General features: G+C 44.5%; 1 protein-coding gene across 5 annotated transcripts in view; it reads left to right on the forward strand.

Moving 5' to 3' along the window:
- LOC135532873 (breast cancer anti-estrogen resistance protein 3 homolog) overlaps positions 1–26,186 on the forward strand; it is a 59,534-nt gene that overhangs the window by 445 nt on the left and 32,903 nt on the right. For all 5 annotated transcript variants that reach the window (XM_064960316.1, XM_064960329.1, XM_064960320.1 and 2 more), the window contains exons 2-5: positions 114–205; positions 3,004–3,121; positions 3,222–3,280; positions 10,479–10,624. In XM_064960316.1, coding sequence (XP_064816388.1) covers positions 116–205; positions 3,004–3,121; positions 3,222–3,280; positions 10,479–10,624 — 413 coding nt within the window. In that variant the 5' untranslated portion in view covers positions 114–115. The remainder of the gene's footprint in view (positions 1–113; positions 206–3,003; positions 3,122–3,221; positions 3,281–10,478; positions 10,625–26,186) is intronic.

Here is a 26,186-nt window from a genome sequence, read left to right on the forward strand (position 1 = left end):
GTGTGTGACTGTGTGTCTGTCACTGTGTATGTAACTGTGTGTATTTAACTGTGTGTGTGTGTGTGTGTAACTATGTGTGAAATATGGTCTGTCTGTCTCTATCTGTCTCTCAGACATGAATAATCGCTCCATAGCCTGGTGGCTGAAACAGATAGGACTGCCCCAGTACACCAAATCACTGGAGAGAGAACACTACGGTCTAGAGGTACCTGTCTGTCTGTCTGGAGAGAGAATACTACGGTCTAGAGGTACCTGTCTGTCTGTCTGGAGAGAGAATACTACGGTCTAGAGGTACCTGTCTGTCTGTCTGGAGAGAGAATACTACGGTCTAGAGGTACCTGTCTGTCTGTCTGGAGAGAGAATACTACGGTCTAGAGGTACCTGTCTGTCTGTCTGGAGAGAGAATACTACGGTCTAGAGGTACCTGTCTGTCTGTCTGGAGAGAGAATACTACGGTCTAGAGGTACCTGTCTGTCTGTCTGGAGAGAGAATACTACGGTCTAGAGGTACCTGTCTGTCTGTCTGGAGAGAGAATACTACGGTCTAGAGGTACCTGTCTGTCTGTCTGGAGAGAGAATACTACGGTCTAGAGGTACCTGTCTGTCTGTCTGGAGAGAGAATACTACGGTCTAGAGGTACCTGTCTCTCTGTCTGGAGAGAGAATACTGTCTGGTCTAGAGGTACCTGTCTGTCAGTCTGGAGAGAGAATACTACGGTCTAGAGGTACCTGTCTGTCTGTCTGGAGAGAGAATACTACGGTCTAGAGGTACCTGTCTGTCTGTCTGGAGAGAGAATACTACGGTCTAGAGGTACCTGTCTGTCTGTCTGGAGAGAGAACACTATGGTCTAGAGGTACCTGTCTGTCTGTCTGGAGAGAGAATACTACGGTCTAGAGGTACCTGACTGTCTGTCTGGAGAGAGAATACTACGGTCTAGAGGTACCTGTCTGTCTGTCTGGAGAGAGAATACTACGGTCTAGAGGTACCTGTCTGTCTGTCTGGAGAGAGAATACTACGGTCTAGAGGTACCTGTCTGTCTGTCTGGAGAGAGAATACTACGGTCTAGAGGTACCTGTCTGTCTGTCTGGAGAGAGAATACTATGGTCTAGAGGTACCTGACTGTCTGTCTGGAGAGAGAATACTACGGTCTAGAGGTACCTGTCTGTCTGTCTGTCTGTCTGGAGAGAGAATACTACGGTCTAGAGGTACCTGTCTGTCTGACTGTCTGTCTGGAGAGAGAATACTACGGTCTAGAGGTACCTGTCTGTCTGTCTGGAGAGAGAATACTACGGTCTAGAGGTACCTGTCTGTCTGTCTGGAGAGAGAATACTACGGTCTAGAGGTACCTGTCTGTCTGTCTGGAGAGAGAATACTACGGTCTAGAGGTACCTGTCTGTCTGTCTGGAGAGAGAATACTACGGTCTAGAGGTACCTGTCTGTCTGTCTGGAGAGAGAATACTACGGTCTAGAGGTACCTGTCTGTCTGTCTGGAGAGAGAATACTATGGTCTAGAGGTACCTGACTGTCTGTCTGGAGAGAGAATACTACGGTCTAGAGGTACCTGACTGTCTGAATGTCTGACTGACTATTAGACTCTGTCTGTCTTTTACTGCCTGTTTCTTTCTGTATTTACTAAACTGATAGTTTCACCCTTCATTTCTCTCCATCTCTCTCACCCCAACCTGTCTCTCTATCTCACTCTCTCTCCATCTCCATATCTCTCCCGCTCCCCTCCTCCTCTCTCACGTCAACCTTTCTCTCTCTCTCCCCTACCCTTCTCTCTCACCCCAACCTCTCTCTCTTACTCTCTCTCCATCTCCCTCTCTCCCTCTCCCCTCCCCCACTCTCTCAACCCAACCTCTCCCTCTGTTCCTCTCTCCATCTCCCTCTCTCCCTCTCCCCTCCCCCACTCTCTCACCCCAACCTCTCTCTCTCTTCTTCATCTCCATCTCTCTATATCTCTCTCTCTCGCGCTCCCTCCATCTCTCTCTCCCCCTCCATCTCTCTCTCTCCCCATCTCTCCCCATCTCTCTATATCTCTCTCTCTCCCCGTCTCTCTCTCTCCCCATCTCTCTATCTCTCTCTCCCCCATCTCTCTCTCCCTCTTTCCCTCCCTCCATCTCTCTCCCTATATCTCTCTCAACCCAACCTCTCTCTCTCAACCCAACCTCTTTCTCTCACCCCAACCTCTCTCTCTCACCCCAACCTCTCTCACCCCAACCTCTCTCTCTCACCCCAACCTCTCTCTCTCCCCATCTCTCTCTCTCTCCATCTCCTTCTCTCACCCCAACCTGTCTCTCTCTCTCCCCCATCTCTCTCTCGCCCTCTCCCCTCCACAACCTGTCTCTCTCTCCATCTCCCTCTCTCCCTCTCCCCTTCCCCACTCTCTCACCCCAACCTCTCTCTCTCCCTCCATCTCTCCCTCCATCTCTCTCTCTATCCCCTATATCTCTCTCCCCATCTCTCTCTCTCTCCCTCCATCTCTCCCTCTCTCCCCCTATATCTCTCTCTCTCCCCATCTCTCCCTCTCTCTCTCCCTCCATCTCTCTCTCTCCCCATCTTTCTATATATCTCTCTCCCCATCTCTCTCTCCCTCCATCTCTCTCTCCATCCATATCTCTCTCCCTCCATTTCTCCCTCCATCTCTCCCCTCTCTCTCTCCCTCCATCTCTCTCTCTCTCCCTCCATCTCTCTCTCCCTCTCACTCTCTCTCCCTCCATATCTCACTCCCTCCATTTCTCCCTCCATCTCTCCCCCTCTCTCTCTCCCTCCATCTCTCTCTCCCTCTCCCTCCATCTCCCTCCCTCCATCTTTCTCTCTCCATCTATCTCCCCCTCTATTTCTCCCCCTCCATCTCTCCCTCCATCTCTCCCTCTATCTTTCCCTCTCTCTCTCTCTCTCCCTCCATCTCTCTCCCTCCATCTCTATCCCTCTCTCTCTCCCTCTATCTCTCTCCCTCCATCTCTCTCCCTCCATCTCTCTCCCTCCATCTCTCCCTCTGCAGGGTTTGCTGTATGTATGTGATGTAGATCTGAAGGAGGCAGGAGTAGATGATCCCAGCCACAGAGACACTATACTGTCTCAGCTGCTGCGACACAGACAGACACTAGACCCGCACTCTGGTAACACACACACACACATGTACACACACACACACACACACACACACACACACACACACACACACTCGTCTAACCTATGCCCTGTGTTGTCCTGTCTCAGGTATGGTGGAGGAGCTGAGGGTGAGCAGGAAGTATTCTCTGGGCACGTCTCTGGACCTGGTGAGAATATAGAATATAGAACACAGTATATAGAATATAGAACACAGAATACAGAATATAGAACACAGAACACAGAATATAGAACACAGAATATAGAATATAGAACACAGAATATAGAACACAGAACACAGAATATAGAACACAGAACACAGAATATAGAACACAGAATAAAGAACACAGAATATAGAACACAGAATATAGAACACAGAATATAGAACACAGAACACAGAATATAGAACACAGAACACAGAATATAGAACACAGAATATAGAACACAGAATAAAGAACACAGAATATAGAACACAGAATATAGAACACAGAATATAGAACACAGAACACAGAATATAGAACACAGAATATAGAACACAGAATATAGAACACAGAATATAGAACACAGAATATAGAATATAGAACACAGAATATAGAACACAGAATATAGAATATAGAACACAGAATATAGAACACAGAATATAGAATATAGAACACAGAATATAGAACACAGAATATAGAATATAGAACACAGAATATAGAACACAGAATATAGAACACAGAATATAGAATACAGAACACAGAATATAGAATATAGAATACAGAATATAGAACACAGAATATAGAATATAGAATAGAACACAGAATATAGAACACAGAATATAGAATATAGAACACAGAATATAGAATAGAACAGAATATAGAACACAGAATATAGAATATAGAACACAGAATATAGAATATAGAACACAGAATATAGAATATAGAATACACAGAATATAATATAGAACACAGAATATAGAATATAGAACACAGAATATAGAACACAGAATATAGAATATAGAACACAGAATATAGAATATAGAATATAGAATATAGAATATAGAACACAGAATATAGAACACAGAATATAGAATATAGAACACAGAATATAGAATATAGAACACAGAATATAGAATATAGAATATAGAATACAGAATACAGAACATAGAATATAGAACACAGAATATAGAATACAGAACATAGAAAAATATAGAATATAGAACACAGAATATAGAATATAGAACACAGAATATAGAACACAGAATATAGAACACAGAATATAGAACATAATATAGAATATAGAACACAGAATATAGAACACAGAATATAGAACACAGAATATAGAATAACACGGAATATAGAATATAGAACACAGAATATAGAATATAGAACACAGAATATAGAATATAAAACAGAATATAGAACACAGAATATAGAATATAGAACACAGAACACAGAATATAGAATATAGAACACAGAATATAGAACACAGAATACAGAATATAGAACACAGAATATAGAACACAGAATATAGAACACATAATATAGAAACACAGAATATAGAATATAGAACACAGAATATAGAACACAGAACACAGAATATAGAACACAGAATATAGAATACAGAATATAGAAAACATAATACAGAATATAGAACACAGAATATAGAATATAGAACACAGAATATAGAACATAGAATGTAAAACATAGAATATAGAACACATAATATAGAATATAGAACACATAATATAGAATATAGAATACAGAATATAGAACACAGAATATAGAATGTAAAACATAAAACTGAATATAGAATATAGAACACAGAATATAGAATATAGAACACAGAATATAGAATATAGAACACAGAATATAGAATATAAAACATAGAATATAGAATATAGAACATAACAGATAATATAGAATATAAGAACACAGAATATAGAATATAGAACATAGAATATAGAATATAGAACACAGAATACAGAATATAGAACATATAATATAGAACATAGAATACAGAATATAGAATATAGAACACAGAATATAGAACACAGAATATAGAAACAGAATATATAGAACACAGAATATAGAATATAGAACACAGAATATAGAATATAGAACACAGAATATAGAACACAGAATATAGAATATAGAACACAGAATATAGAATATAGAACATAGAAACACATAATATAGAATATAGAACACAGAATATAGAAGAATATAGAACACATAATATAGAATATAGAACACAGAATATAGAATACAGACACAGAATAGAACACAGAACATAGAATATAGAACACAGAATATAGAATACAGAATATAGAATATAGAACACAGAATATAGAATATAAAACATAGACCATAGAATATAGAACACAGAATATAGAACACAGAAATATAGAATATAGAACACAGAATATAGAACACAGAATATAGAACACAGAATATAGAATATAGAACACAGAATATAGAACACAGAATATAGAACACATAGAATATAGAACACAGAATATAGAATATAGAACACAGAATATAGAATATAGAACACAGAATATAGAACACAGAATATAGAATATAGAAACACAGAATATAGAACACAGAATATAGAATATAGAACACAGAATATAGAAACAGAATATAGAATATAGAACACAGAATATAGAATATATAGAACACAGAATACAGAATATAGAACACAGAATATAGAACACAGAATATAGAACACAGAATATAGAATATAGAACACAGAATATAGAACACAGAATATAGAAGAACACAGAATATAGAACACAGAATATAGAATATAGAACACAGAATATATAGAATATAGAACACAGAATATAGAACACAGAATATAGAATATAGAACACAGAATATAGAACACAGAATATAGAACAGAAGAATATAGAAATAGAACACAGAATATAGAATATAGAACACAGAATATAGAACACAGAATATAGAACACAGAATATAGAATATAGAACACAGAATATAGAACACAGAATATAGAATATAGAATATAGAACACAGAATATAGAATATAGAATAGAATATAGAACACAGAATATAGAATATAGAACACAGAATATAGAACAGAACAGAATATAGAACACAGAATATAGAACACAGAACACAGAATATAGAACACAGAATATAGAATATAGAACACAGAATATAGAACACAGAATATAGAATATAGAACAGAATATAGAACACAGAATATAGAACACAGAATATAGAATATAGAATATAGAATATAGAACACAGAATATAGAACACAGAATATAGAATATAGAACACAGAATATAGAATACAGAATATAGAACACAGAATACAGAATATAGAACACAGAACACAGAATATAGAACACAGAATATAGAATATAGAACACAGAATATAGAATATAGAACACAGAATATAGAATATATAGAACACAGAATATAGAACACAGAACATAATATAGAACACAGAATATAGAATATAGAACACAGAATATAGAATATAGAACACAGAACAGAATATAGAATACAGAATATAGAATATAGAACATAGAATAGAGAACACAGAATATAGAATATAGAACACAGAATATAGAACACAGAATATAGAATATAGAACACAGAATATAGAATATAGAACACAGAATATAGAATATAGAACACAGAATATAGAATATAGAACACAGAACACAGAATATAGAATATAGAACACAGAATATAGAACACAGAATACAGAATATAGAACACAGAATATAGAACACAGAATATAGAACACATAATATAGAACACAGAATATAGAATATAGAACACAGAATATAGAATATAGAACACAGAATATAGAACACAGAACATAGAATATAGAACACAGAATATAGAATACAGAATATAGAATATAGAAACATAATATAGAATATAGAACACAGAATATAGACCACAGAATATAGAACACAGAATATAGAACACATAATATAGAATATAGAACACATAATATAGAATATAGAACACAGAATATAGAATATAGAACACAGAATATAGAATATAGAACACAGAATATAGAATATAGAACATAGAATATAGAACACAGAATATAGAATATAGAACACAGAATATAGAACACAGAATACAGAATATAGAACACAGAATATAGAACACAGAATATAGAACACATAATATAGAACACAGAATATAGAATATAGAACACAGAATATAGAATACAGAACACAGAATATAGAACACAGAATATAGAATATAGAACACAGAATATAGAATACAGAATATAGAAAACATAATATAGAATAGAGAACACAGAATATAGAATATAGACCACAGAATATAGAACACAGAATATAGAACACATAATATAGAATATAGAACACATAATATAGAATATAGAACACAGAATATAGAACACAGAATATAGAATGTAAAACATAAAACTGAATACAGAATATAGAACACAGAATATAGAATATAGAACACAGAATATAGAATATAGAACACAGAATATAGAATATAAAACATAGAATGTAGAATATAGAACATAACAGAATATAGAATATAAGAACATAAAACAGAATATAGAACACATAATATAGAACACAGAATATAGAACACAGAACATAGAATATAGAACACAGAATATAGAATATAGAACACAGAATATAGAATATAGAACACAGAATATAGAATATAGAACACTGTATATAGAACACAGAATATAGAACACATAATATAGAACACAGAATATAGAATATAGAACACAGAATATAGAATATAGAATACAGAATATAGAATATAGAACATAGAATAGAGAACACAGAATATAGAACACAGAATATAGAACACAGAATATAGAATATAGAACACAGAATATAGAATATAGAACACAGAATATAGAATATAGAACACAGAATATAGAATATAGAACACAGAACACAGAATATAGAATATAGAACACAGAATATAGAACACAGAATACAGAATATAGAACACAGAATATAGAACACAGAATATAGAACACATAATATAGAACACAGAATATAGAATATAGAACACAGAATATAGAATATAGAACACAGAATATAGAACACAGAACATAGAATATAGAACACAGAATATAGAATACAGAATATAGAAAACATAATATAGAATAGAGAACACAGAATATAGACCACAGAATATAGAACACAGAATATAGAACACATAATATAGAATATAGAACACATAATATAGAATATAGAACACAGAATATAGAATATAGAACACAGAATATAGAATATAGAACACAGAATATAGAATATAGAACACAGAACACAGAATATAGAATATAGAACACAGAATATAGAACACAGAATACAGAATATAGAACACAGAATATAGAACACAGAATATAGAACACATAATATAGAACACAGAATATAGAATATAGAACACAGAATATAGAATATAGAACACAGAATATAGAACACAGAACATAGAATATAGAACACAGAATATAGAATACAGAATATAGAAAACATAATATAGAATAGAGAACACAGAATATAGAATATAGACCACAGAATATAGAACACAGAATATAGAACACATAATATAGAATATAGAACACATAATATAGAATATAGAACACAGAATATAGAACACAGAATATAGAATGTAAAACATAAAACTGAATATGGAATATAGAACACGGAATATAGAATATAGAACACAGAATATAGAATATAGAACACAGAATATAGAATATAAAACATAGAATGTAGAATATAGAACATAACAGATAATATAGAATATAAGAACATAAAACAGAATATAGAACACATAATATAGAACACAGAATATAGAACACAGAACATAGAATATAGAACACAGAATATAGAATATAGAAAACATAATATAGAATATAAAACATAACACAGAATATAGAACACATAATATAGAATATAGAACACATAATATAGAATATAGAACACAGAATATAGAACACAGAATATAGAATGTAAAACATAAAACTGAATATAGAATATAGAACACGGAATATAGAATATAGAACACAGAATATAGAATATAGAACACAGAATATAGAATATAAAACATAGAATGTAGAATATAGAACATAACAGATAATATAGAATATAAGAACATAAAACAGAATATAGAACACAGAATATAGAACACAGAATATAGAATATAGAACACAGAATACAGAATATAGAACATATAATATAGAACACAGAATATAGAACACATAATATAGAATATAGAACACAGAATATAGAATATAGAACACAGAATATAGAATATAGAACACAGAACATAGAATATAGAACACAGAATATAGAATACAGAATATAGAAAACATAATATAGAATAGAGAACACAGAATATAGAATATAGACCACAGAATATAGAACACAGAATATAGAACACATAATATAGAATATAGAACACATAATATAGAATATAGAACACAGAATATAGAACACAGAATATAGAATGTAAAACATAAAACTGAATATAGAATATAGAACACGGAATATAGAATATAGAACACAGAATATAGAATATAGAACACAGAATATAGAATATAAAACATAGAATGTAGAATATAGAACATAACAGATAATATAGAATATAAGAACATAAAACAGAATATAGAATATAGAACACAGAATATAGAACACAGAATACAGAATATAGAACATATAATATAGAACACAGAATATAGAACACATAATATAGAATATAGAACACAGAATATAGAATATAGAACATAAAACAGAATATAGAATATAGAACACAGAATATATTATATAGAACATAAAACAGAATATAGAATATAGAACACAGAATATAGAATATAGAACATAAAACAGAATATAGAATATAGAACACAGAATTTAGAATATAGAACATAAAACAGAATATAGAACACAGAATATAGAATATAGAATATAGAACATAAAACAGAATATAGAATATAGAACACAGAATATAGAATACAGAATATAGAATATAGAATGTAGAACACAGAATATAGAATATAGAACGTAGAACATAAAACAGAATATAGAACACCCAACCCAGACTGGTTCTATCCTTCTCCCCCAAGTGTGCATTTGTTCACTCTCCTCGCCAATTCAATGCAATGAGGGGGAGTGAACAAGTGCACACTTCAGGGAGAAGGGGGCAAAACAGAATTGGGCTAACGAGATGAGGAAGAATGAATCCACTTCCTCAACCAGAAGAATCTCTAGAAGATGAATAGAACTCTTCCCAGCCAATAGAAGTGACCAGAAGCCCTGGATCAGGTTGCTCATATTGTCTGCTTGCTCTCCGATGGCTCTCCATTCATTTGTTCTGTTCTGGCTCTAAAGGTGAAACCCAGGAAGGATCTGTTCCGTCAGAGTGTTCTGCCCCGCCTTCGACGCAAGGTCACAATCTCCGCCTCCTGTTCACAGCTCCACCCACTGGAGGAGGGGCTCAGCCCAGGTCTCGCCCCCGAGCAGACAAGGAAACGCAGGTACAAAACTAGGAATATACACTTTCATATCAAAAGACTGGGAGGGTGTGTGTGTGAGGGGTTGGAGGGTGTGTGTGTGAGTGAGGGGGTTGGAGGGTGTGTGTGTGAGGAGGTTGGAGGGTGTGTGTGTGAGGGGGTTGGAGGGTGTGTGTGTGAGGAGGTTGGAGGGTGTGTGTGTGAGGAGGTTGGAGGGTGTGTGTGTGAGGGGGTTGGAGGGTGTGTGTGTGAGGGGGTTGGAGGGTGTGTGTGTGAGGGGTTGGAGGGTGTGTGTGTGAGGAGGTTGGAGGGTGTGTGTGTGAGGAGGTTGGAGGGTGTGTGTGTGAGGAGGTTGGAGGGTGTGTGTGTGAGGAGGTTGGAGGGTGTGTGTGTGAGGAGGTTGGAGGGTGTGTGTGTGAGGATGTTGGAAGGTGTGTGTGTGAGGAGGTTGGAGGGTGTGCGTGTGAGGGGGTTGGAGGGTGTGCGTGTGAGGGGGTTGGAGGGTGTGTGTGTGAGGGGGTTGGAGGGTGTGTGTGTGACGGTTGGAGGGTGTGTCTGAGGGTTGGAGAGTGTTTGTGTGACGGTTGGAGGGTGTGTGTGTGAGGAGGTTGGAGGGTGTGTGTGTGAGGGGGTTGGAGGGCGTGTGTGTGACGGTTGGAGGGTGTGTCTGAGGGTTGGAGAGTGTGTGTGTGACGGTTGGAGGGTGTGTGTGACGGTTGGAGGGTGTGTGTGACGGTTGGAGGGTGTTTGTGTGAGGGGGTTGGAGGGTGTGTGTGTGTGAGTGTTGGAGGGTGTGTGTGTGTGTGTTGGAGGGTGTGTGAGAGGGTTGGAGGGTGTGTGTGAGAGGGGGTTGGAGGGTGTGTGTGAGAGGGTGTTGGAGGGTTGGAGGGTGTGTGTGACTGTTGGAGGGTGTGTGTGAGAGGGTTGGAGGGTCTGTGTGTGAGTGTTGGAGGGTGTGTGTGAGAGGGTTGGAGGATGTGTGTGAGAGGGTTGAAGGGTGTGTGAGTTTGGGGGTTGGAGGGTGTGTGTGAGAGGGTTGAAGGGTGTGTGAGAGGGTTGGAGGATGTGTGTGAGAGGGTTGAAGGGTGTGTGTGTGAGGGGGTTGGAGGGTGTGTGTGTGAGAGGGCTGGAGGGTGTGTTTGTGAGAGGGTTGGAGGTTGTGTGTTTGAGGGGGTTGGAGGGTTGAATGGTGTGTGTGAGAGAGTTGGAGGGTGTGTGTGTGTGTGAGAGGGTTGAAGGGTGTGTGTGAGAGGGTTGAAGGGTGTGTGTGTGAGGGGGTTTGAGGGTGTGTGTGAGAGAGTTGGAGGGTGTTGTGAGAGGGTTGGAGGGTGTGTGTGAGGGGGTTGGAGGGTATGTGAGTGTTGGAAGATGTTTGTGAGAGGGTTGGAGGGTGTGTGTGTGAGAGGGTTGGGGGTTGGAGGGTGTGTGTGTGAGGGGGTTGGAGGTTTGGAGGGTTGGACGGTGTGTGTGTGAGAGGGTTGGGGGGGTTGGAGGATGTGTGTGTGAGGGGGTTGGAGGGTTGGGGGGTTGGAGGGTGTGTGTGTGAGGGGGTTGGAGGGTGTGTGTGTGAGGGGGTTGGAGGTTTGGAGGGTTGGACGGTGTGTGTGTGAGAGGGTTGGGGGGGTTGGAGGATGTGTGTGTGTGAGGGGGTTGGAGGGTTGGGGGGTTGGAGGGTGTGTGTGTGAGGGGGTTGGAGGGTGTGTGTGTGAGGGGGTTGGAGGGTGTGTGTGCGAGGGGGTTGGAGGGTGTGTGTGTGAGGGGGTTGGAGGGTGTGTGTGTGAGGGGGTTGGAGGGTGTGTGTGTGAGGGGGTTGGAGGGGTGTGTGTGAGGGGGTTGGAGGGTGTGTGTGTGTGATGGTTGAGGGTGTGTGTGTGAGGGGGTTGGAGGGTGTGTGTGTGTGTGATGGTTGAGGGTGTGTGTGTGAGGGGGTTGGAGGGTGTGTGTGTGAGGGGGTTGGAGGGTGTGTGTGTGTGATGGTTGAGGGTGTGTGTGTGAGGGGGTTGGAGGGTGTGTGTGTGAGGGGGTTGGAGGGTGTGTGTGTGTGATGGTTGAGGGTGTGTGTGTGAGGGGGTTGGAGGGTGTGTGTGTGTGATGGTTGAGGGTGTGTGTGTGAGGGGGTTGGAGGGTGTGTGGTTTATCATTAAACAGGATTGTGTCAACAGAACAGTGATTAATGGAACAGGGACTGTGTCCGTCTGTCTGTCTTCTCATAGCAGGGACTGTGTCCGTCTGTCTGTCTGTCTGTCTGTCTGTCTTCTCATAGCAGGGACTGTGTCCGTCTGTCTGTCTGTCTGTCTGTCTTCTCATAGCAGGGACTGTGTCCGTCTGTCTATCTGTCTTCTCATAGCAGGGACTGTGTCCGTCTGTCTATCTGTCTTCTCATAGCAGGGACTGTGTCCGTCTGTCTATCTGTCTTCTCATAGCAGGGACTGTGTCCGTCTGTCTGTCTGTCTACTCATAGCAGGGACTGTGTCCATCTGTCTGTCTGTCTACTCATAGCAGGGACTGTGTCCATCTGTCTGTCTGTCTACTCATAGCAGGGACTGTGTCCATCTGTCTGTCTGTCTACTCATAGCAGGGACTGTGTCCGTCTGTCTATCTGTCTTCTCATAGCAGGGACTGTGTCCGTCTGTCTATCTGTCTTCTCATAGCAGGGACTGTGTCCGTCTGTCTGTCTGTCTACTCATAGCAGGGACTGTGTCCATCTGTCTGTCTGTCTACTCATAGCAGGGACTGTGTCCGTCTGTCTGTCTTCTCATAGCAGGGACTGTGTCCGTCTGTCTGTCTGTCTTCTCATAGCAGGGACTGTGTCCATCCGTCTGTCTGTCTTCTCATAGCAGGGACTGTGTCCGTCTGTCTGTCTTCTCATAGCAGGGACTGTGTCCGTCTGTCTGTCTTCTCATAGCAGGGACTGTGTCCGTCTGTCTGTCTTCTCATAGCAGGGACTGTGTCCGTCTGTCTGTCTGTCTTCTCATAGCAGGGACTGTGTCCGTCTGTCTGTCTTCTCATAGCAGGGACTGTGTCCGTCTGTCTGTCTGTCTACTCATAGCAGGGACTGTGTCCATCTGTCTATCTGTCTTCTCATAGCAGGGACTGTGTCCATCTGTCCGTCTGTCTACTCATAGCAGGGACTGTGTCCATCTGTCTGTCTGTCTACTCATAGCAGGGACTGTGTCCATCTGTCTGTCTGTCTTCTCATAGCAGGGACTGTGTCCATCTGTCTGTCTGTCTACTCATAGCAGGGACTGTGTCCATCTGTCTGTCTGTCTACTCATAGCAGGGACTGTGTCCGTCTGTCTGTCTTCTCATAGCAGGGACTGTGTCCGTCTGTCTGTCTGTCTTCTCATAGCAGGGACTGTGTCCATCCGTCTGTCTGTCTTCTCATAGCAGGGACTGTGTCCGTCTGTCTGTCTTCTCATAGCAGGGACTGTGTCCGTCTGTCTGTCTTCTCATAGCAGGGACTGTGTCCGTCTGTCTGTCTTCTCATAGCAGGGACTGTGTCCGTCTGTCTGTCTGTCTTCTCATAGCAGGGACTGTGTCCGTCTGTCTGTCTTCTCATAGCAGGGACTGTGTCCGTCTGTCTGTCTGTCTACTCATAGCAGGGACTGTGTCCATCTGTCTATCTGTCTTCTCATAGCAGGGACTGTGTCCATCTGTCCGTCTGTCTACTCATAGCAGGGACTGTGTCCATCTGTCTGTCTGTCTACTCATAGCAGGGACTGTGTCCATCTGTCTGTCTGTCTTCTCATAGCAGGGACTGTGTCCATCTGTCTGTCTGTCTACTCATAGCAGGGACTGTGTCCATCTGTCTGTCTGTCTTCTCATAGCAGGGACTGTGTCCATCTGTCTGTCTGTCTTCTCATAGCAGGGACTGTGTCCATCTGTCTATCTGTCTTCTCATAGCAGGGACTGTGTCCATCTGTCTGTCTGTCTTCTCATAGCAGGGACTGTGTCCATCTGTCTGTCTGTCTTCTCATAGCAGGGACTGTGTCCATCTGTCTGTCTGTCTTCTCATAGCAGGGACTGTGTCCATCTGTCTGTCTGTCTTCTCATAGCAGGGACTGTGTCCGTCTGTCTGTCTGTCTTCTCATAGCAGGGACTGTGTCCATCCGTCTGTCTGTCTTCTCATAGCAGGGACTGTGTCCATCCGTCTGTCTGTCTTCTCATAGCAGGGACTGTGTCCATCCGTCTGTCTGTCTTCTCATAGCAGGGACTGTGTCCATCCGTCTGTCTGTCTTCTCATAGCAGGGACTGTGTCCGTCTGTCTGTCTGTCTGTCCATCCGTCTGTCTGTCTTCTCATAGCAGGGACTGTGTCCATCTGTCTGTCTTCTCATAGCAGGGACTGTGTCCATCCGTCTGTCTGTCTTCTCATAGCAGGGACTGTGTCCATCTGTCTGTCTGTCTGTCTGTCTGTCTGTCTTCTCATAGCAGGGACTGTGTCCGTCTGTCTGTCTGTCTTCTCATAGCAGGGACTGTGTCCATCTGTCTGTCTTCTCATAGCAGGGACTGTGTCCATCCGTCTATCTGTCTACTCATAGCAGGGACTGTGTCCGTCTGTCTGTCTGTCTTCTCATAGCAGGGACTGTGTCCATCCGTCTATCTGTCTACTCATAGCAGGGACTGTGTCCGTCTGTCTGTCTGTCTGTCTTCTCATAGCAGGGACTGTGTCCATCTGTCTGTCTGTCTACTCATAGCAGGGACTGTGTCCGTCTGTCTGTCTTCTCATAGCAGGGACTGTGTCCATCTGTCTGTCTTCTCATAGCAGGGACTGTGTCCATCCGTCTATCTGTCTACTCATAGCAGGGACTGTGTCCGTCTGTCTGTCTGTCTTCTCATAGCAGGGACTGTGTCCATCCGTCTATCTGTCTACTCATAGCAGGGACTGTGTCCGTCTGTCTGTCTTCTCATAGCAGGGACTGTGTCCATCCGTCTATCTGTCTACTCATAGCAGGGACTGTGTCCGTCTGTCTGTCTGTCTTCTCATAGCAGGGACTGTGTCCATCCGTCTATCTGTCTACTCATAGCAGGGACTGTGTCCGTCTGTCTGTCTGTCTGTCTTCTCATAGCAGGGACTGTGTCCATCTGTCTGTCTGTCTACTCATAGCAGGGACTGTGTCCGTCTGTCTGTCTTCTCATAGCAGGGACTGTGTCCATCTGTCTGTCTGTCTACTCATAGCAGGGACTGTGTCCATCCGTCTATCTGTCTACTCATAGCAGGGACTGTGTCCATCCGTCTGTCTGTCTACTCATAGCAGGGACTGTGTCCGTCTGTCTGTCTTCTCATAGCAGGGACTGTGTCCATCTGTCTGTCTGTCTACTCATAGCAGGGACTGTGTCCATCTGTCTGTCTGTCTACTCATAGCAGGGACTGTGTCCATCTGTCTGTCTGTCTACTCATAGCAGGGACTGTGTCCATCTGTCTGTCTGTCTACTCATAGCAGGGACTGTGTCCGTCTGTCTATCTGTCTTCTCATAGCAGGGACTGTGTCCGTCTGTCTATCTGTCTTCTCATAGCAGGGACTGTGTCCGTCTGTCTATCTGTCTTCTCATAGCAGGGACTGTGTCCGTCTGTCTGTCTGTCTACTCATAGCAGGGACTGTGTCCATCTGTCTGTCTGTCTACTCATAGCAGGGACTGTGTCCATCTGTCTGTCTGTCTACTCATAGCAGGGACTGTGTCCATCTGTCTGTCTGTCTACTCATAGCAGGGACTGTGTCCGTCTGTCTATCTGTCTTCTCATAGCAGGGACTGTGTCCGTCTGTCTATCTGTCTTCTCATAGCAGGGACTGTGTCCGTCTGTCTGTCTGTCTACTCATAGCAGGGACTGTGTCCATCTGTCTGTCTGTCTACTCATAGCAGGGACTGTGTCCGTCTGTCTGTCTTCTCATAGCAGGGACTGTGTCCGTCTGTCTGTCTGTCTTCTCATAGCAGGGACTGTGTCCATCCGTCTGTCTGTCTTCTCATAGCAGGGACTGTGTCCGTCTGTCTGTCTTCTCATAGCAGGGACTGTGTCCGTCTGTCTGTCTTCTCATAGCAGGGACTGTGTCCGTCTGTCTGTCTTCTCATAGCAGGGACTGTGTCCGTCTGTCTGTCTGTCTTCTCATAGCAGGGACTGTGTCCGTCTGTCTGTCTTCTCATAGCAGGGACTGTGTCCGTCTGTCTGTCTGTCTACTCATAGCAGGGACTGTGTCCATCTGTCTATCTGTCTTCTCATAGCAGGGACTGTGTCCATCTGTCCGTCTGTCTACTCATAGCAGGGACTGTGTCCATCTGTCTGTCTGTCTACTCATAGCAGGGACTGTGTCCATCTGTCTGTCTGTCTTCTCATAGCAGGGACTGTGTCCATCTGTCTGTCTGTCTACTCATAGCAGGGACTGTGTCCATCTGTCTGTCTGTCTACTCATAGCAGGGACTGTGTCCGTCTGTCTGTCTTCTCATAGCAGGGACTGTGTCCGTCTGTCTGTCTGTCTTCTCATAGCAGGGACTGTGTCCATCCGTCTGTCTGTCTTCTCATAGCAGGGACTGTGTCCGTCTGTCTGTCTTCTCATAGCAGGGACTGTGTCCGTCTGTCTGTCTTCTCATAGCAGGGACTGTGTCCGTCTGTCTGTCTTCTCATAGCAGGGACTGTGTCCGTCTGTCTGTCTGTCTTCTCATAGCAGGGACTGTGTCCGTCTGTCTGTCTTCTCATAGCAGGGACTGTGTCCGTCTGTCTGTCTGTCTACTCATAGCAGGGACTGTGTCCATCTGTCTATCTGTCTTCTCATAGCAGGGCCTGTGTCCATCTGTCCGTCTGTCTACTCATAGCAGGGACTGTGTCCATCTGTCTGTCTGTCTACTCATAGCAGGGACTGTGTCCATCTGTCTGTCTGTCTTCTCATAGCAGGGACTGTGTCCATCTGTCTGTCTGTCTACTCATAGCAGGGACTGTGTCCATCTGTCTGTCTGTCTTCTCATAGCAGGGACTGTGTCCATCTGTCTGTCTGTCTTCTCATAGCAGGGACTGTGTCCATCTGTCTATCTGTCTTCTCATAGCAGGGACTGTGTCCATCTGTCTGTCTGTCTTCTCATAGCAGGGACTGTGTCCATCTGTCTGTCTGTCTTCTCATAGCAGGGACTGTGTCCATCTGTCTGTCTGTCTTCTCATAGCAGGGACTGTGTCCATCTGTCTGTCTGTCTTCTCATAGCAGGGACTGTGTCCGTCTGTCTGTCTGTCTTCTCATAGCAGGGACTGTGTCCATCTGTCTGTCTGTCTTCTCATAGCAGGGACTGTGTCCATCTGTCTGTCTGTCTTCTCATAGCAGGGACTGTGTCCGTCTGTCTGTCTGTCTTCTCATAGCAGGGACTGTGTCCATCCGTCTGTCTGTCTTCTCATAGCAGGGACTGTGTCCATCCGTCTGTCTGTCTTCTCATAGCAGGGACTGTGTCCATCCGTCTGTCTGTCTTCTCATAGCAGGGACTGTGTCCATCCGTCTGTCTGTCTTCTCATAGCAGGGACTGTGTCCGTCTGTCTGTCTGTCTGTCCATCCGTCTGTCTGTCTTCTCATAGCAGGGACTGTGTCCATCTGTCTGTCTTCTCATAGCAGGGACTGTGTCCATCCGTCTGTCTGTCTTCTCATAGCAGGGACTGTGTCCATCTGTCTGTCTGTCTGTCTGTCTGTCTGTCTGTCTGTCTTCTCATAGCAGGGACTGTGTCCGTCTGTCTGTCTGTCTTCTCATAGCAGGGACTGTGTCCATCTGTCTGTCTTCTCATAGCAGGGACTGTGTCCATCCGTCTATCTGTCTACTCATAGCAGGGACTGTGTCCGTCTGTCTGTCTGTCTTCTCATAGCAGGGACTGTGTCCATCCGTCTATCTGTCTACTCATAGCAGGGACTGTGTCCGTCTGTCTGTCTGTCTGTCTTCTCATAGCAGGGACTGTGTCCATCTGTCTGTCTGTCTACTCATAGCAGGGACTGTGTCCGTCTGTCTGTCTTCTCATAGCAGGGACTGTGTCCATCTGTCTGTCTTCTCATAGCAGGGACTGTGTCCATCCATCTATCTGTCTACTCATAGCAGGGACTGTGTCCGTCTGTCTGTCTGTCTTCTCATAGCAGGGACTGTGTCCATCCGTCTATCTGTCTACTCATAGCAGGGACTGTGTCCGTCTGTCTGTCTTCTCATAGCAGGGACTGTGTCCATCCGTCTATCTGTCTACTCATAGCAGGGACTGTGTCCGTCTGTCTGTCTGTCTTCTCATAGCAGGGACTGTGTCCATCCGTCTATCTGTCTACTCATAGCAGGGACTGTGTCCATCTGTCTGTCTGTCTGTCTTCTCATAGCAGGGACTGTGTCCATCTGTCTGTCTGTCTACTCATAGCAGGGACTGTGTCCGTCTGTCTGTCTTCTCATAGCAGGGACTGTGTCCATCTGTCTGTCTGTCTACTCATAGCAGGGACTGTGTCCATCCGTCTATCTGTCTACTCATAGCAGGGACTGTGTCCATCCGTCTGTCTGTCTACTCATAGCAGGGACTGTGTCCGTCTGTCTGTCTTCTCATAGCAGGGACTGTGTCCATCTGTCTGTCTGTCTACTCATAGCAGGGACTGTGTCCATCCGTCTGTCTGTCTACTCATAGCAGGGACTGTGTCCGTCTGTCTGTCTTCTCATAGCAGGGACTGTGTCCATCTGTCTGTCTTCTCATAGCAGGGACTGTGTCCGTCTGTCTGTCTTCTCATAGCAGGGACTGTGTCCGTCTGTCTGTCTTCTCATAGCAGGGACTGTGTCCGTCTGTCTGTCTTCTCATAGCAGGGACTGTGTCCATCCGTCTGTCTTCTCATAGCAGGGACTGTGTCCATCCGTCTGTCTGTCTTCTCATAGCAGGGACTGTGTCCGTCTGTCTGTCTGTCTTCTCATAGCAGGGACTGTGTCCGTCTGTCTGTCTGTCTTCTCATAGCAGGGACTGTGTCCGTCTGTCTGTCTGTCTTCTCATAGCAGGGACTGTGTCCATCCGTCTGTCTGTCTTCTCATAGCAGGGACTGTGTCCATCTGTCTGTCTGTCTGTCTGTCTGTCTGTCTTCTCATAGCAGGGACTGTGTCCGTCTGTCTGTCTGTCTTCTCATAGCAGGGACTGTGTCCATCTGTCTGTCTTCTCATAGCAGGGACTGTGTCCATCCGTCTATCTGTCTACTCATAGCAGGGACTGTGTCCGTCTGTCTGTCTGTCTTCTCATAGCAGGGACTGTGTCCATCCGTCTATCTGTCTACTCATAGCAGGGACTGTGTCCGTCTGTCTGTCTGTCTGTCTTCTCATAGCAGGGACTGTGTCCATCTGTCTGTCTGTCTACTCATAGCAGGGACTGTGTCCGTCTGTCTGTCTTCTCATAGCAGGGACTGTGTCCATCTGTCTGTCTTCTCATAGCAGGGACTGTGTCCATCCGTCTATCTGTCTACTCATAGCAGGGACTGTGTCCGTCTGTCTGTCTGTCTTCTCATAGCAGGGACTGTGTCCATCCGTCTATCTGTCTACTCATAGCAGGGACTGTGTCCGTCTGTCTGTCTTCTCATAGCAGGGACTGTGTCCATCCGTCTATCTGTCTACTCATAGCAGGGACTGTGTCCGTCTGTCTGTCTGTCTTCTCATAGCAGGGACTGTGTCCATCCGTCTATCTGTCTACTCATAGCAGGGACTGTGTCCGTCTGTCTGTCTGTCTGTCTTCTCATAGCAGGGACTGTGTCCATCTGTCTGTCTGTCTACTCATAGCAGGGACTGTGTCCGTCTGTCTGTCTTCTCATAGCAGGGACTGTGTCCATCTGTCTGTCTGTCTACTCATAGCAGGGACTGTGTCCATCCGTCTATCTGTCTACTCATAGCAGGGACTGTGTCCATCCGTCTGTCTGTCTACTCATAGCAGGGACTGTGTCCGTCTGTCTGTCTTCTCATAGCAGGGACTGTGTCCATCTGTCTGTCTGTCTACTCATAGCAGGGACTGTGTCCATCCGTCTGTCTGTCTACTCATAGCAGGGACTGTGTCCGTCTGTCTGTCTTCTCATAGCAGGGACTGTGTCCATCTGTCTGTCTTCTCATAGCAGGGACTGTGTCCGTCTGTCTGTCTTCTCATAGCAGGGACTGTGTCCGTCTGTCTGTCTTCTCATAGCAGGGACTGTGTCCGTCTGTCTGTCTTCTCATAGCAGGGACTGTGTCCATCCGTCTGTCTTCTCATAGCAGGGACTGTGTCCATCCGTCTGTCTGTCTTCTCATAGCAGGGACTGTGTCCGTCTGTCTGTCTTCTCATAGCAGGGACTGTGTCCGTCTGTCTGTCTGTCTTCTCATAGCAGGGACTGTGTCCGTCTGTCTGTCTGTCTTCTCATAGCAGGGACTGTGTCCGTCTGTCTGTCTGTCTACTCATAGCAGGGACTGTGTCCGTCTGTCTGTCTGTCTACTCATAGCAGGGACTGTGTCCGTCTGTCTGTCTTCTCATAGCAGGGACTGTGTCCATCTGTCTGTCTGTCTACTCATAGCAGGGACTGTGTCCATCCGTCTATCTGTCTACTCATAGCAGGGACTGTGTCCATCCGTCTGTCTGTCTACTCATAGCAGGGACTGTGTCCGTCTGTCTGTCTTCTCATAGCAGGGATTGTGTCCATCTGTCTGTCTGTCTACTCATAGCAGGGACTGTGTCCATCCGTCTGTCTGTCTACTCATAGCAGGGACTGTGTCCGTCTGTCTGTCTTCTCATAGCAGGGACTGTGTCCATCTGTCTGTCTTCTCATAGCAGGGACTGTGTCCGTCTGTCTGTCTTCTCATAGCAGGGACTGTGTCCGTCTGTCTGTCTTCTCATAGCAGGGACTGTGTCCGTCTGTCTGTCTTCTCATAGCAGGGACTGTGTCCATCCGTCTGTCTTCTCATAGCAGGGACTGTGTCCATCCGTCTGTCTGTCTTCTCATAGCAGGGACTGAGTCCGTCTGTCTGTCTGTCTTCTCATAGCAGGGACTGTGTCCGTCTGTCTGTCTGTCTTCTCATAGCAGGGACTGTGTCCGTCCGTCTGTCTGTCTTCTCATAGCAGGGACTGTGTCCATCTGTCTGTCTGTCTTCTCATAGCAGGGACTGTGTCCGTCTGTCTGTCTGTCTTCTCATAGCAGGGACTGTGTCCGTCTGTCTGTCTGTCTTCTCATAGCAGGGACTGTGTCCATCCGTCTATCTGTCTACTCATAGCAGGGACTGTGTCCATCCGTCTATCTGTCTACTCATAGCAGGGACTGTGTCCGTCTGTCTGTCTTCTCATAGCAGGGACTGTGTCCATCCGTCTGTCTTCTCATAGCAGGGACTGTGTCCATCCGTCTGTCTGTCTTCTCATAGCAGGGACTGTGTCTGTCTGTCTGTCTGTCTTCTCATAGCAGGGACTGTGTCCATCCGTCTGTCTGTCTACTCATAGCAGGGACTGTGTCCGTCTGTCTGTCTACTCATAGCAGGGACTGTGTCCATCCGTCTGTCTGTCTTCTCATAGCAGGGACTGTGTCTGTCTGTCTGTCTGTCTGTCTTCTCATAGCAGGGACTGTGTCCGTCTGTCTGTCTGTCTTCTCATAGCAGGGACTGTGTCCGTCTGTCTGTCTGTCTTCTCATAGCAGGGACTGTGCCCATCCGTCTGTCTGTCTTCTCATAGCAGGGACTGTGTCCATCCGTCTGTCTGTCTTCTCATAGCAGGGACTGTGTCCATCTGTCTGTCTGTCTTCTCAAGGCAGGGACTGTGTCCATCCGTCTGTCTGTCTACTCATAGCAGGGACTGTGTCCGTCCGTCTGTCTGTCTTCTCATAGCAGGGACTGTGTCCATCCGTCTATCTGTCTACTCATAGCAGGGACTGTGTCCGTCTGTCTGTCTGTCTTCTCATAGCAGGGACTGTGTCCATCCGTCTATCTGTCTACTCATAGCAGGGACTGTGTCCATCCGTCTATCTGTCTACTCATAGCAGGGACTGTGTCCGTCTGTCTGTCTTCTCATAGCAGGGACTGTGTCCATCCGTCTGTCTTCTCATAGCAGGGACTGTGTCCATCCGTCTGTCTGTCTTCTCATAGCAGGGACTGTGTCTGTCTGTCTGTCTGTCTTCTCATAGCAGGGACTGTGTCCATCCGTCTGTCTGTCTACTCATAGCAGGGACTGTGTCCGTCTGTCTGTCTACTCATAGCAGGGACTGTGTCCATCCGTCTGTCTGTCTTCTCATAGCAGGGACTGTGTCTGTCTGTCTGTCTGTCTTCTCATAGCAGGGACTGTGTCCATCCGTCTGTCTGTCTACTCATAGCAGGGACTGTGTCCGTCTGTCTGTCTACTCATAGCAGGGACTGTGTCCATCCGTCTATCTGTCTTCTCATAGCAGGGACTGTGTCCGTCTGTCTGTCTGTCTTCTCATAGCAGGGACTGTGTCCATCTGTCTGTCTGTCTACTCATAGCAGGGACTGTGTCCATCCGTCTGTCTGTCTTCTCATAGCAGGGACTGTGTCCATCCGTCTGTCTGTCTACTCATAGCAGGGTCTGTGTCCATCCGTCTGTCTGTCTACTCATAGCAGGGACTGTGTCTGTCTGTCTGTCTGTCTACTCATAGCAGGGACTGTGTCCATCCGTCTGTCTGTCTTCTCATAGCAGGGACTGTGTCCGTCTGTCTGTCTGTCTTCTCATAGCAGGGACTGTGTCCATCCGTCTGTCTGTCCTCTCATAGCAGGGACTGTGTCCATCCGTCTGTCTGTCTACTCATAGCAGGGACTGTGTCCATCCGTCTGTCTTCTCATAGCAGGGACTGTGTCCATCTGTCTGTCTTCTCATAGCAGGGACTGTGTCCATCTGTCTGTCTGTCTTCTCATAGCAGGGACTGTGTCCATCCGTCTGTCTGTCTTCTCATAGCAGGGACTGTGTCCATCCGTCTGTCTTCTCATAGCAGGGACTGTGTCCATCTGTCTGTCTGTCTTCTCATAGCAGGGACTGTGTCCATCCGTCTGTCTGTCTTCTCATAGCAGGGACTGTGTCCGTCTGTCTGTCTTCTCATAGCAGGGACTGTGTCCATCCGTCTGTCTGTCTTCTCATAGCAGGGACTGTGTCCATCCGTCTGTCTGTCTTCTCATAGCAGGGACTGTGTCTGTCTGTCTGTCTACTCATAGCAGGGACTGTGTCTGTCTGTCTGTCTGTCTACTCATAGCAGGGACTGTGTCCATCCGTCTGTCTGTCTTCTCATAGCAGGGACTGTGTCCATCTGTCTGTCTGTCTTCTCATAGCAGGGACTGTGTCCATCCGTCTGTCTGTCTTCTCATAGCAGGGACTGTGTCCGTCTGTCTGTCTTCTCATAGCAGGGACTGTGTCCATCCGTCTGTCTGTCTTCTCATAGCAGGGACTGTGTCCATCCGTCTGTCTGTCTTCTCATAGCAGGGACTGTGTCTGTCTGTCTGTCTACTCATAGCAGGGACTGTGTCTGTCTGTCTGTCTGTCTACTCATAGCAGGGACTGTGTCCATCCGTCTGTCTGTCTTCTCATAGCAGGGACTGTGTCCGTCTGTCTGTCTGTCTTCTCATAGCAGGGACTGTGTCCATCCGACTGTCTGTCCTCTCATAGCAGGGACTGTGTCCATCCGTCTGTCTGTCTACTCATAGCAGGGACTGTGTCCATCCGTCTGTCTTCTCATAGCAGGGACTGTGTCCATCTGTCTGTCTTCTCATAGCAGGGACTGTGTCCATCTGTCTGTCTGTCTTCTCATAGCAGGGACTGTGTCCATCCGTCTGTCTGTCTTCTCATAGCAGGGACTGTGTCCATCCGTCTGTCTTCTCATAGCAGGGACTGTGTCCATCCGTCTGTCTGTCTTCTCATAGCAGGGACTGTGTCCATCCGTCTGTCTGTCTTCTCATAGCAGGGACTGTGTCTGTCTGTCTGTCTACTCATAGCAGGGACTGTGTCCATCCGTCTGTCTGTCTTCTCATAGCAGGGACTGTGTCCATCCGTCTGTCTGTCTTCTCATAGCAGGGACTGTGTCCATCTGTGTGTCTGTCTTCTCATAGCAGGGACTGTGTTCATCCATCTGTCTGTCTTCTCATAGCAGGGACTGTGTCCATCCGTCTGTCTGTCCTCTCATAGCAGGGACTGTGTCCGTCCGTCTGTCTGTCTTCTCATAGCAGGGACTGTGTCCATCCGTCTGTCTGTCTTCTCATAGCAGGGACTGTGTCCATCCGTCTGTCTGTCTTCTCATAGCAGGGACTGTGCCTGTCTGTCTGTCTTCTCATAGCAGGGACTGTGTCCATCCGTCTGTCTGTCTACTCATAGCAGGGACTGTGTCCGTCTGTCTGTCTGTCTGTCTGTCTGTCTGTCTGTCTGTCTGTCTTCTCATAGCAAGGACTGTGTCCATCCGTCTGTCTGTCTTCTCATAGCAGGGACTGTGTCCGTCTGTCTGTCTTCTCATAGCAGGGACTGTGTCCATATATCTGTCTGTCTTCTCATAGCAGGGACTGTGTCCATCCGTCTGTCTGTCTTCTCTTGGCAGGGACTGTGTCCGTCTGTCTGTCTTCTCATAGCAGGGACTGTGTCCATCCGTCTGTCTACTCATAGCAGGGACTGTGTCCATCCGTCTGTCTGTCTACTCATAGCAGGGACTGTGTCCGTCTGTCTGTCTGTCTGTCTGTCTTCTCATAGCAAGGACTGTGTCCATCCGTCTGTCTGTCTTCTCATAGCAGGGACTGTGTCCGTCTGTCTATCTTCTCATAGCAGGGACTGTGTCCATATGTCTGTCTGTCTTCTCATAGCAGGGACTGTGTCCATCCGTCTGTCTGTCTTCTCTTGGCAGGGACTGTGTCCATCTGTCTGTCTTCTCCTAGTTGTCTGTTTACCTCGTATTATTGAACCCGACATGTTTGTTTCAGAACCTTCCTTAAAGTTTTATTCACAAACATCACCTTGTTCCACATGTTGTTGTGTTAAAGTGAAATTATGTTATTAGACACTTAATCACATTATTTAGAAATTAAAAGCTGAAAAACACAGATTTAACCACAAAGACCAGGGAGGTTTTCCATCACCTCGCAAAGAAGGGCACCTATTGGTAAATGGGTACAAATTAATTTAAAAAAGCATATACTGTGTGCCCTACGACATACTGTATACTGTGTGCCCTACGACATACTGTATACTGTAACCTCTGAGCAGTTGTCTTCCTCTCCGGGAAACAGTTTAGGAAGGACGCCTGTATCTTTATAGTGACTGGGTATTGATACAACGTCCAAAGTGTAATTAATAACTGCACCATACTCAAATATTCAATGTATGCTTCAGAGGTTATTACGGAGTTTATTGGTTAAGACAGGAGAAAACTGTTACAGAGTTTATTGGTTAAGACAGGAGAAAACTGTTACAGAGTTTATTGGTTAAGACAGGAGAAAACTGTTACAGAGTTTATTGGTTAAGACAGGAGAAAACTGTTACAGAGTTTATTGGTTAAGACAGGAGAAAACTGTTACAGAGTTTATTGGTTAAGACAGGAGAAAACTGTTACAGAGTTTATTGGTTAAGACAGGAGAAAACTGCTACAGAGTTTATTGATTAAGACAGGAGAAAACTGTTACAGAGTTTATTGGTTAAGACAG

The sequence above is a fragment of the Oncorhynchus masou genome, chromosome 5, assembly GCF_036934945.1.
Source record: "Oncorhynchus masou masou isolate Uvic2021 chromosome 5, UVic_Omas_1.1, whole genome shotgun sequence".
Classification (NCBI taxonomy): Eukaryota; Metazoa; Chordata; class Actinopteri; order Salmoniformes; family Salmonidae; genus Oncorhynchus; species Oncorhynchus masou.